Raw genomic sequence first — 13,008 nt, forward strand, 5'->3', positions numbered from 1 at the left:
AGACGCTGAGTGAGTGAGTTCGGTTAATTCCCGATCCAGACTCGGAGCGACTTCGGCAGTTTCCGCGGTTTTCTTTTCTTTTTTTTCTTTTTTCTCCGCCCCGCCCCCCCTTACTTCGGCGGCGACGCGCGCGCGCACTTCGCCCTCCCGCGTCCCTGCGCGCTCCGCCCCGCTCGCGCGAGCGCGCGTGCGCGGTTCAACCACCCTCCCTCCCTCCCCTTTTCTCGCTCGCGCGCTCAGCTGCGGCCAGATTTAAAGAGACCGCCGCCGCTCGCTGTTAGTTAATCGCAACGAGAACAATAATAATAATAATATTCATCATTTCATAATCATAACAATAGTAATAATACATTTACAACCGGAAGTCGGGCTTTCGTGTTTGCGCGGAGTTGGCGCGGGTTTTATTTGTGAGAGAAACGCAGCGATGTTGAGGTAGTTTGGCTAGTTTCTCTCCCCTCAGCCGAGGCTCTGCCACTTGGCCAAGACTCTTCTTTTCTTTCCTTATTTATTTATTCTTCTGGATTCAGCAGGTATTTAAAAGGCGACCACTCAAAGTCATCCCTTCTTTTGTTTTAGTTTTTTATTTGTAACTTTGCTGGATCTCTAACATACACAGAGAGAGAGAGAGACTAATCCCGGTGTGGTGTTGTGGCTGCTGCTCTGAGCACAATGGCGAAAATCCAGGCTCACAGCAGCACCAAGCACATCACCCCGCTCCAGGAGAAAGCCTTCACCGCCCAGAAACACCAGCAGCACTTCCAGAAACTCAAGGTGAGACCCGGGGACAGGGACGAGGACGGAGGGAGAGCCGAGGCTCCTTCCCCCGCTGCACCATTGTTGTGTCTCTCAGCCATAAACCCCCAGCTCCTAGCTTTAGCATTAGCATTAGCTTCACCTCTCAGGTCCTTCCGCAGTCTCGAACTTCACTCTTTATCTTTTCATTTCAGTTCATTTCACCTCGACTCTCATCACTTCACCTCCACCACCGAGTCCTCACCCCCTGTGTGTAACCAGAATCATTATAATTATTGATACACGAGCATTAACAGTAACACCGAAGCCCTGCAGGATGAGTTTAGCTTACCCTAGCTCAGCTAACTCACTTTTCATTCTTTCATTTCTGTCTCAACAACAGGCTGATCTTTTGTTCAATCTTTGTGTTATATACACCGCTGTCCAGCTCTTCCTCCTGGCTCTTCACCGCCACACTTCTCTCTCAGCCCTCTCTCTTCACTGTCCTCACAGAGACCGGCTTTAGCTGTTCCTCTGGGCTTCGATTAACGACCACTAACAGGAAGCCCGGGGACTGTTGGCTGTTCATCTGCCTTATCTCTTCAAATTTGGGCTTCTTTAAAAAAAAAAAAAAAAAAAAACTTTCAGCAGTTTAAGCTGTTCATCTGGACCTTGAGAACCCCTTCAGTTTGTCCTTCACCAGCTTTTTGCACTGTGTGCGCACTCACGCTGAACAGCACTTTGTTAGGCTGTTCCTTTTAATTTTTGTTTAAGAAAATAAAAAAGCGTCAGCGGTTTTAGCTTTTCTGTTCCCCGAGCTTTTCTGTTTAGCTGGATCCCCGAGAACCCCTTCAGTTTGTCCTTCATTAGCTTTTTGCACTGCGCACTCACTCACTCTGTTCACTTCAGGTTCAGCAACACTGTTCACTGTTTGGGCTGTTCTTTTTCATTTTTTAAAAAAACCTTCACCTGTTCATTTTAGAGAAGGCGTCTGCGGTTTTAGCTTTTCTTTTGGATCCTGAGAAACCCCTTCAGCTGTTAGTTTTATTAGTAAAATAAAACGCTGTCCTCAGTTTGCGCTGTTCACGTTTGCGTTAGCTGTTCCAACTGTTCGTGTTAATGTCAACAGCATCTTTGACGGTCTTGGCTGTTCATTTTTTGGTTTAATAAACATCAGGATGTAGAAGTAGCAACAACAACAACAAAATACGCAATAGCTCGTGTAGTGCTAGCTGTTTGTCTGATTTAACTGTTTGTTTAACTTTCTAACTGGCTGTTTTAGCTGTTCACCTCTTCCTGTTTATCTGGTTCCTATTTAGCTTTTCAGTTTGTTCTTCCTAAAAGTTTTATCAGCTCTTTAAGCTGCTCAATTATGTATGCCTCGGTATTTTGTTCGCTGTTTTAAACTTTTTAACCTTTGGCTGTTCGCATCATTTGCAAAAGCTGCATTAACTGTTCACTTTAGCGTTATCTGTTTAGACTGTTCACTTTAGGTTTAATACCCCTGCTTATCATTTTGGCTATTTGGTTTTGCTCTAAGAGACTCCCTCAACTGTTTAAATCGGGCTTAGGAAGACCGCTTTCTAACTTTAAGGACATCCTTAATTGATTTAGCTTTTCATTTTAGTTGTTGTAATTATCACCAGTAAGAGTATCAGGAACCCAACTATCTTGTGTAGTGCGCCTGTTATAGCTGTTTGCTTTAGCTTTCTGAATGTTGCTTGTTTGGTCCTTAAGAAGCCACTCAAGCTGTAATTTTAGCCTTAGTGTCACAGTTAAGGCATTTCTCACACGAGCCTGAAATGTAACTGTTCACTGGCTTTAAGAGAACATTTAAAAATGCTCTTTACTTCAGCTGTAGTTACACCACGGGTGGTATTTAGCTGTTCATTTGGGCTTTAACACCAGGAGGAGTAACAGGAAACCATGTTATGATAGCAGTTAATCCATTTTAGCTGACTACTTTAGCTATAATAACACCGTTAGCGGTATCTGTTCATCTAAACTGACCATTAGCTGTTTTAGCTATTCGCTTTAGCTTTTCTAACTTTTCCATCCCTTTGTTTAGCTTTTATAACATCATTCTGGTTTCAACATCAACGGAATTTATTAAGCCATGATACAGTCGACCCCCGAAATTAGCAGGGGTTACATTCCTAGAGCACCTGCGAATTTTGAAAAATCCCTAAAACACTTTAGTTTAATTTCAAACTCAGATTAATACATTACCCTTAAAAAAAACTATGTAAAGGTGAACCCCTATACTGTATAGTACTAATTCACCATCACAAGCCGCGTGTTTTTACCTATTATTCTTGTGGTCTCTCTAATAAATTTTTTAAAATTGTATTTTATATGGAAACTTAGCTGGATTTATTTGAATATTTGTTACAAAATTAGTAAATTATATTCTTCTTAATAGTTTAGCATTAAAACACATGAAAAATTATATGTTGATGGAAAAAAGCCATAAAATAAATTGAGGATATTTGCGGTTTTCGGGGAAATTGCAGGGGTTTTCGCCAACAATTATCAGTCAGGTTCTGAACTCTGAATCGCAACTTTGCAGGGGTCGACTGTACTTATTTATTTACTTTAGCTTTTCATTTGTGGTATAAGAAACACAATAAGCTGTCCCTTTTATTTTTAAATTAACTCTTTTGGCTGTTTTAGCTGTTCATTGGCTCTTCAGTAACGGCAGGAGCAGTAACCCAAAACCCATGTTTTAACCCAAAACCCATGTTTTAACCCAAAACCCATGTTTTAACCCAAAACCCATGTTTTAACCCAAAACCCATTACACCTTGCGAGGTTTCAAAACGTGTAGCTATTCATTTTATCCTACAAATCAGAATTTAGATATAAGTTGGATGTGAGAACACCTTGAGCTGTTCATTTGGGTCCTAACACAGTTAACTCTTAATATTGTGCTTCCCAACAGTAACCTTTTTTTCTGCCTTTTTTTATTATCTATGAGCACCATTTTATTTTTATGGCTTGAGTTCATCATGATTAGCTGATCTTTTCTTACAAATGAAACCGTTTGAACCAGTGAATCCATATCTGATCTGATTGGAAGTGTTTACATGTGTGGTGTTGAATGTGTTTGTTGACAGGAGAGTACAGAATTTTCACTGCCTGCTCGTCCTCATTCCCCTAACTCTGAAACCACATCAGCGTTGTCCTTTACGTCCTGTTTGTTAACTGGCTAAAACCAGTACTCTACTGGCTGTTCGTGCCTCCTCAAAACAACCAACAGACATAAAAGGCCGCCTCCTCACTAATTGGTCAATATGCTTGAAGAATCATGTGTCAATAAACCAACAACAAAAAAACAGCTTATCATTTATTTGAAATGGAAAGACAGATAATGTTACACAGAGTGATTTGAGTGATTTCCTCTTACCGTGGCTCCTCTCAAGGTTAATAGAAGAGCCAGAACTACTGATGATGGTGGTGGTATAGCTAACATGAACAGCTGGGAGTGTCATTAAGACGGGGGGGGGGAACAGCTGAAATGATGGGGAACAGCTGAAACGAAATAAGGGGGGGTTAACAGCTGAAGAGGGGGGAAAGGAACAGCTAAATTTCAGAGGACAGAACAGGTTACTGTTCACTGATTAATACATTATAGAAAGAAAAATATTTCTAGTTATGAGTTTGCACTTTTCTAACAGACCGATCACGTGACTACCGCTGCAGTCGACCAGTCTTTTGGTAACGATTCATTAATGTTTTTTACTTCCTCCACAGGTAGAAGATGCTCTGTCATACCTGGATCAGGTTAAAATCCGTTTTGCGAACGATCCCGGGATCTACAACAAGTTCCTGGACATCATGAAGGAGTTTAAGTCTCAGAGGTGATACGCAGTCACACGACGTGTACCATTGTTGTGAGATCTGATGTTTAGTCTGTGCAGAAACATGTTTTTTTAGATGTTTATTGTGCTTTTTAATTTAAATTGTAAACTGTAAAATGATAACATACTCTCTTCTGTTAAAATTCAGTTAAAAAATATTAATTGTTTAAAGAAGTGTGGAATGTAAAATGCTTCCTGATTGGTTGTTTACATGATTGTTGTTTCCTCATTTATTGTTTGCGTGGTTAGTGCTTCCTGATTGGTTGTTTGTGATTTGCTGCTTCCTGATTGGTCGAGTTGATGTGGTGTTTTGCAGTATCGATACGCCGGGCGTGATAAACCGCGTCTCTCAGCTGTTCCACGGCCACCCGGACCTCGTGCTGGGCTTTAACGCCTTCCTGCCTCCCGGATATCGGATAGAAATCCCGAAAAACGGAATGGCCTTCCTGCAGTCGCCTTTCAGTCCGCAGGTGAATAACATCATGTTACATCACATAACCCCGTACCAAACATGAATGCACATTTTTGCTCTGCGTTGTGTTTGTTACACACGTCCTGATCTCCGCAGCAGGTTTCTCCCGGAAAAGCAAAGAGCACCGAGTCGAGTTCGGCCCAGAGCGAGACGGTGGCGTCGCCTCAGAGCACCTCGCCGTCTTCGGGCGTCCCTCCGGACCCGCCCGGGAGACTCGCCCTGCCTCTGCCTAGCCAGTCGCAACCAGCCACGTCGTCCGCGTCACCGCCCGCATCGGAAGCGAGTCCCGTCGAGTTCGACAGCGCCATCAGCTACGTGAACAAGATCAAGAGCAGATTTCTGGACCATCCGGAAATCTACAGGTCCTTCCTGGAAATCCTGCACACCTACCAGGTAGATGATACGAGAGCGTGTGGGGCGGAGTCAGGCACGCGAGGTTTAGAGATCAAACCACCAGACAGATGTGTGTGTGTGTGTGTGTGTTGTAGAAGGAGCAGTTGGAGCTGAAGGAGAACAGGAGCAGGACGAGTACAGGGATGACGGAGGATGAGGTTTTTTCCAAAGTGGCGAGCCTGTTTAAAGGACAGGAGGACCTGCTGGCGGAGTTTGGACAGTTCCTCCCCGACGCCAAGAGATCGCTGGTGAGAAGAGAACGCCTTTAGAAACTACAAGTGTGTGTGTGCGCGCATATGGCTCTTAGACAGATCTGTAATGCTGTGTGTGTGTGTTTGCAGTTTACTAGCGGTTCGTTAACAGGCAAGGAGCCGGTGAAGAAGACTGACGAAGAGGAGTTAAACAAGCAGCCCAAGAAAAGGCCACGCCCACTTCTGCTGCCTCACATGACGCCGCTGCTTAAGGTTTGACTCTGCCTCCTACACGCCACCTGTATCTTCGTCCTGGTGTTTTTTTTGTTTGTTTGTTTGTTTCTTGGTCTCTACTTTGCATCATTTCCTTTTTTTAAAAAGACAGGAGACGTTAATAATTGTCATATCTAAGATGTTGTGTAAGATCCGTCACTTCTTTAATGTATTTCTCTTCGTCTCGGCAGAAGAAAATGAAGTTCTCCTGCTCCAAAGAGCCGTCTTTCGCGTCAGTTGGAAAGCATGGGGTTCTCCGCGAGTTCACCTTCTTTGACAAGGTACGTATCACGGAGCGTCACGCGTTTCCCGATATTGTTTACCCCCGACTTTGTTTCTCATTGAGATTTTAATTTTTTTTGTGTTTCCAGGTTCGGCGTTTGTTTAAGAGTCAGGAGGTGTATGAGAACTTCCTGCGCTGCATCGCCCTGTTTAACCAGGAGGTGGTGTCGGGAGCTGAGCTCCTGCAGCTTGTCACGCCGTTTCTCGGGTAACCAAGATGACCACGCTGCTTTGTTTGTAGAATAATAAAAGATTTTAATGAATATCACTATTTATTTATTAGTTTATTATTATTTTTTTTATATGAATGAGATTAAACATTGTACGTGTGTATGTGTGCGCGCTACAGGAAGTTTCCAGAGTTGTACTCCCAGTTTAAGTCGTTCCTTGGCGAGAAGGAGCTGTCGCACTCTGTATCAGGTTTGTCGGAGCGCTATATGGAAGGGGGCGGAGCTAGGGAGGTGGACTACGCTTCCTGTAAGAGACTCGGTTCTAGTTACAGAGCCCTGCCGAAAACGTACCAACAACCCAAGTGCAGCGGGAGAACAGCGCTCTGTAAAGAGGTACACATACATACGCACGCACGCATACACACATGCACAAGCTTGCTGATTAGAATCAGGCGACGCCCACTTGAAGGGCTCTACTTCTTTTCCAAAGGGACTTACTGGAACATTTTCTCTCTCTCTCTTTCTGTGTGTGTGTGTATAGGTGCTGAACGATACCTGGGTCTCGTTCCCGTCGTGGTCGGAGGACTCCACCTTCGTGAGCTCGAAGAAGACGCCATACGAGGAGCAGCTGCACCGCTGCGAGGACGAGAGGTTCGAGGTGAGACCCTGCACCCAGGCGTACGCTCCTGCTTGGGTTCTAGTTGACCAGATGAACTCAAGGCGTGTGTTTTTTTTTTTTTTTTTTTTTTTTTTCATTGTAATTAATACGTGGGGATATGAAGGGGAAGGAAGGAAGGAAGGATGAATGGATGAAAGGAAAAAGAAAAAAGTATAAGATAAAAAAGAATGAAAAGATACGTGTAGTGAAAAGGTAAAAGTAACTGAGGCATATTCAAATGGAGGGATGAAAGTGATGGATATGAAGGATAGAAGAATAACTTGATGGATAATGATGGAGGGGTAGATGCTGTATGGGTATCGAGATGAAAGAGAAGAACTAATAGTTATGACGTGGACAATTGATGCAGAGATAAAAGTAATGAAGTAATGTGGGGAGGGCGGGGCAAAGGTGATGTAGAGATAAAGAGGTGCGTGTTTAAAAGTAATGGAGTGATGAGATTAATGAAGTGATGACAGGAAGGAGCATAAAAAGATGGATGAATATCAGGGTTAAGGAGGTAAATGTAAAGTCAGATAAAAGTATGAAGTAAAACAGACAGTGTGATGAAGGGATCAACGAGTGGAGGAAGAAAAAGAAGTCAAAAAGTGGCTGGAAGGAAAGTAATGGAAAAGCAGGAGAAGGAAAGTAAAGTGAGAAAAGAAATGACATGGAGGATGGAGAGATGGAGGAAGTAAATAAAAACAAGGAAAGAGAAAGAAACATACCGTGTGTGTGTGCTCGTAGCTGGACGTGGTTCTGGAGACCAACCTGGCCACCATCAGGGTCCTGGAGAGCGTTCAGAAGAAGCTGTCTCGCCTCTCGCCCGAGGACCAGGACCGCTTCCGATTGGACGACTGTCTGGGCGGGACCTCGGAGGTGATCCAGCGCCGCGCCGTGTACCGCATTTACGGAGATAAAGCTCCCGAGATCATCGAGGGACTGAAGAGGAACCCGGCCACTGCAGTACCTGTGGTACTCAAGAGGTACAAACCTGTCTGTCTGTCTCGTCATACACAGTGTGTGTGTGTGTGTATTTGGCTGTATAAATATGACATGTCTATATACCTACATCTGTCTGTCTCTCTCTCCCTGGAGACCAAGTACCCATAAGGATGTACCCGTCTGTCTCTCTCTCCCCATATGTACCTGTCTGTCTCTCTTTCGTTCGTGTGTGTATAAAAATTATATTTATATATATATATATATATATATAAATAAACTCTCAGCTCTCTCTCTCTCTGTCTATCTATATGCGTGTACCTGTCTGTCTCACTGCCCATGTACATCTGTCTGTCATCTTGAGTTGTAAGGAGAGTTATGGGAATGGACAGACAGGTGTACAAAGGTCAGAGAGAAAGACAGATGCATATACCTGTCTCTCTGCCCCTTGTCTGTCTGTCTGGAAGTTCTCATGAATTTCTCTCTCTTTCAGTTGCAAGTCTTAGACCAGCAGCTATAAATCTAGTTTTCATGGAAAGATTTTGGGGTCAGAGGTCAAGGTCGGGCATGTGCCAGGTAATAGGAGTTTTCGCTTAAAGTGTGTGTGTTTCAGGTTGAAAGCGAAGGAGGAGGAGTGGAGAGAAGCTCAGCAGGGCTTTAATAAGATCTGGAGGGAGCAGTATGAGAAGGCGTACCTAAAGTCTCTGGACCACCAGGGCGTCAACTTCAAACAGAACGACATGAAGGCCCTGAGGTCCAAGAGCCTGCTCAACGAGATCGAGAGCATCTACGACGAGGTAGATACACACACACACCTCCATAACATCAAAATACACACCTCTGTGATGTCATAGCGCAGAACCACAACACGCACATCTGTATAATCTTAATACATCATGACAAAAAGCTTTTCTGAGGGAAGTGTTATTTACGTGTGTGTGAAGCGCCAGGAGCAAAGCACAGAGGAGGGCGGAGTCGGCCAGCAGAGTCGTGAAGGGGGCAGATCCTCGAGTGAACCTCACCTGATCTTCTCCTACGAGGACAAGCAGATCCTGGAGGACGCCGCGTCCCTCATCATCTATCATGTGAAGCGTCAGCCCACCATCCACAAGGAGGACAAGGACCAGATCAAGCGCATCATCCACCACTTCATCCCCGACCTGTTCTTCTCGCGGCGTGGCGAGCTCAGCGACACGGAGGAGTGGACGGACGAGGAGGCCGAGACGGAGGACGGGGGCGGGGTCGCGGCCGGGGCGGCGTCGGACGTACAGACGGCGGCGGTGGCGATGTCGGAGCGAGGGGGAGGGGGAGGAGACTTGGCAGGGTCTCCGGGGAGTCAGCAGCAGGTGAACGGCGAGTCGAGGCGGCGGCGGTGCGCGTCCCCGCGTGGGGCGGAGCAACAGGAGCAGCTGGAGCAGCAGAAGGAGCAGGACGGCATCTACAACCTGTTCTTCGTCAACAACAACTGGTACTTCTTCCTGCGGCTGCACCAGACTCTGTGCTCGCGGCTGCTGAAGGTGTACCGGCAGGCCGAGAGACAGCTGCTGGAGCACCGCGCAGAACAGAGCGCAGAGCGCCTCCTGGTGGCCGAGGGACGCAGGGACAAGGCCACGGATCTCGCCATGGAGCTGCGACTCAAACAACCCAGTAAGGCGCGCACACACACACACACACACCGTTTACATCCCGATATTATATAAATTGGTTCCTGGTTTTCATCCTGTCGTGATTTTTTTTTTCTTTTTCTTTTTAAGAAGCTTGAAATAGAGGTTTAACATGTCTGTATGGGATTTCTAACAGGACTTTGTTACTGAACGTGTGTGCGTAGGTGAGGTGGAGCTGGAGGAGTACTACCCGGCATTTTTGGACATGGTGCGCAGTCTGCTAGACGGAAATCTGGAGTCAACGCAGTACGAGGACACGCTGCGCGAAATGTTCACCATCCACGCCTACATCGGCTTCACCATCGACAAACTCATCCAGAACATCGTCAGACAGGTGAGGCGGGGGAGAGAGTGAGAGAGAGAGAGGGAGACATCCAGGCATCCCAAGATGAGAGGAAGAAAAAGACATCCATGCAATTAGAGAGACAGACAGAAAGAGAGAGAAGGAGATGAAAAGAGAGGGTGAGACAGATGGGGAGACGCACATGTATGCACGTGTTTTGTATAGTGAGAGACAGACAGTTAAATCAGTCAGTTGAAAAAGAGAGAGAGTTACAAAGGAGGGAAGAGAGAGACAAGGAAATGGATAAACAGAAAGAGAGTGTGTGAGCGGGATAACACAAAGGGGGGTGAGGGGGTAGTGGTGATGGGCGGGGCCTGTTTGTCATTGTGAACTGAACTGATCTTTCTCTCTCTGTGTGTGTGTGTGTGTGTGTGTGTGTGTGTGTGTGTGTATATATACAGCTACAGCACCTGGTGAGCGACGAGGTGTGTGTTCAGGTAGCTGAGCTGTACGCGTGTGAGCGAAGACGTGGCGCCGCGGGAGGAAATCTCTCCTCTCAGTGTGTGAGAGCCGCCTGGGAGACCAGCTACCAGTGGAAAGCTGAGAGAGTGATGGCTGAGGAGAACTGCTTCAAGGTACACACACACACACACACACTACCTGAACAATGTGTGTTTGAGTGTCGGATTCCGTCTCAGCATTTCGAAATCTTGCCTGGATAAAGAGGATGGAGAAAAAAACAGGATGGAGGGATGATGTGGCGGGGGGGGGCAGTAAGGGAGAAAGAAAAAAGTAAAAAGAGTTAAAAAGAGGAAGAAAGACTGAAAAATAAGTGAAGGAAAGAAAAATATGAGAACAAGATTAAAGAACGAAGCAGATGAAAGGAAGAAGGACGTAGAAATATAAAGAGAGAAATGAATTAAGGAATGTACACAGAATGAAGGAGAGGCAGACTGAAGCAAAGAGGCTGATTGGTCCGTCACTGTCATGTGACTTGTGGTGATGTCATCAGGTGATGTTTAAAGGAAGTTAAAAAGTGGAGTTTTACTGAGAAGGAGCAAAATAATAAAAATACAGAGAGAGAGAGAAATAAACTGTCCAGAGCCTGATTTTGTGTGTGTGTGTGTGTGTGTGTGTGTGTGTGTGTGTGTGTGTGTGTGTTACAGGTAATGTTTATCCAGAATAAAGGTGAGGTGACTATGACCATCGAGCTGCTGGACACTGAGGAGGCTCAGGCTGACGATCCACTGGAAGTACAGGTAATCAGAGTGTGTGTGTGTGTGTGTGTGTGTTATCTCTTGGTAGAGTTTGCTAATATGTTGATGTTTTAAATCCTTATGTAATTTTGTGTGTGTGTGTGTGCATCTGCAGTGCTTGTCGAACTACATGGAGCAGTTTGTTGGAACTGAAACGTCGGCGTGTTCACAGGGAGAAGGTTATTACTTCAAACCAGTATTCCTGCCCAGGTAACACACACACACACACACACACACACACACACACACACACACACACACACACACACACACACACACAGAGGTCCAGTTTAAGCTGCCTACCTACTTGTATTGTTGTGTGATTCATACCTTTTCCTTTCCCCCTGTGTGTGTGTGTGTGTGTGTGTGTGTGTGTGTGTGTGTGTGTGTGTAGGAATCTGCGTCAGTTCCGGCGCTGGCAGCTGCGACAGGTGGAGGCTCTGCGCAGTCGGCGCGAGCTGCGGGATCAGCTCGGTGTGGAAAGCGCCGGAAACCTCGACTGCAGGTTCAAACTCAATACACACAAGATGGTGTTCGTCATGAACTCGGAGGATTACATGTACCGCCGCGGGGCGCTCATCAAGGCCAGGAAGGTAGTGTACTACATAGTGCACACTACATACTGCACACTAATACAAAGACGGGCAGATGGAGGTAGATGGGTGGGTAAATGGGTTGACGGATGGGTAGGCAGCCAGACGGGTAGACAGACTGCCAGACGGTTAGACGAATACAGCTGAGGAAAGATGGACAAATAGACGGGTGGACAGGAAGCTCTTTGGTTACACAGGTGGACAGACAGAGATAAGCACACACTTCTTGACAGTGAGACGGGCAGACAGAGGCTTGGACAGACAGACAGGTAGACGGGAAATCTGTGAAAAATCTTTCACCTCTTATCTTTTCGTCCTTTCATTCTCTCTCTCTCTCTCTCTCTCTCTCTCAGACACACATGCGCGTGTCCCGGGTGCAGCGTGAGCGTTTCTCCCGGTGGCACGGGGCGTGGCAGAGCGAGCACGTCCCCCCGGCCGCCGCCCGCTCCGTCCAAGCCTGGCTCCTCGGAGACGACCTCGATGACCTCCTGCCCTGCAAGACCACCTGCGTGGTGTCACAGGTCAAAGGTCAAACTGTCAATAGGTACCAGGTGCGGTACAGCAGCAAGGCTCCGGTTTCACCGTGACGCACAACGACCACGCCCTCATCACCCAAAACATACACACACACACACACACACACACACACACACAAACATAAGTGCACACAAACACGCACACAGAGAAGGACGGATGCGGCATCGAGGATGTAATCATGGTGTGGACTTGAACAGCCAATCGGATGTGAATGAATGAATGAAAAACTTTTTTTGTTTTTTTCCATTGTAGTTTTTAGCATATGAAACCAGCCGTGCGTGTGTGTGCGTGTGTGTGCGTGTACTCTGTATGTGCACTTCTCTTGGCTATAAGTGAATGAGTGACGTCATCAGCTGGAGACTCGACACGTTGATGCTTTTGATCTGAATAATCATGTATCATATCGACTCTCAGAAATCATGCTTTTTTTTTTCCTTTGATGTAATTTTTACATGTTAAAAACATGATATGATGAAATCCAAGCGTTTTGCAGAGGAATGTATAACACAGATCCTGTATCAGTTATCTTGAAATAAAACAACCACGTTGTGCAGTTCTTACAAACACTGTGTCTGTGTGTCTGTGTGTGACAGTCACTAAGTGGCGCCACGTCCCCATTGGTCCCTCAGTACAGTGTTCTGTGTGTGTGTGTTGGTTTGGTTTTGACTCTAGTGGCAGATAGATAGAGAGAAATAGAGTGAA

General features: G+C 45.9%; 1 protein-coding gene across 2 annotated transcripts; it reads left to right on the forward strand.

Annotated features, from left to right (window-relative positions):
• The first annotated feature begins 235 nt into the window (after positions 1–235).
• Positions 236–12,870, forward strand: sin3b (SIN3 transcription regulator family member B). 2 transcript variants are annotated; one of them, XM_053504003.1, is made up of 19 exons: positions 236–771; positions 4,486–4,592; positions 4,909–5,062; positions 5,161–5,457; positions 5,553–5,705; positions 5,799–5,921; positions 6,113–6,202; positions 6,293–6,411; positions 6,553–6,766; positions 6,915–7,031; positions 7,779–8,017; positions 8,587–8,770; positions 8,918–9,620; positions 9,802–9,971; positions 10,382–10,555; positions 11,087–11,179; positions 11,292–11,386; positions 11,571–11,769; positions 12,123–12,870. In XM_053504003.1, exons 1-19 carry the CDS (start codon positions 670–672, stop codon positions 12,354–12,356), a joined length of 3,567 nt encoding a protein of 1,188 aa, XP_053359978.1. In that variant the 5' UTR covers positions 236–669; the 3' UTR covers positions 12,357–12,870. The 2 variants fall into 2 exon arrangements, with proteins under 2 accessions (XP_053359978.1, XP_053359979.1); XM_053504004.1 differs by having other exon boundaries at positions 5,164–5,457.
• The last annotated feature ends 138 nt before the right edge of the window (positions 12,871–13,008 follow it).

This window comes from Clarias gariepinus, chromosome 9 (assembly GCF_024256425.1).
Source record: "Clarias gariepinus isolate MV-2021 ecotype Netherlands chromosome 9, CGAR_prim_01v2, whole genome shotgun sequence".
Lineage (NCBI taxonomy): Eukaryota > Metazoa > Chordata > Actinopteri > Siluriformes > Clariidae > Clarias > Clarias gariepinus.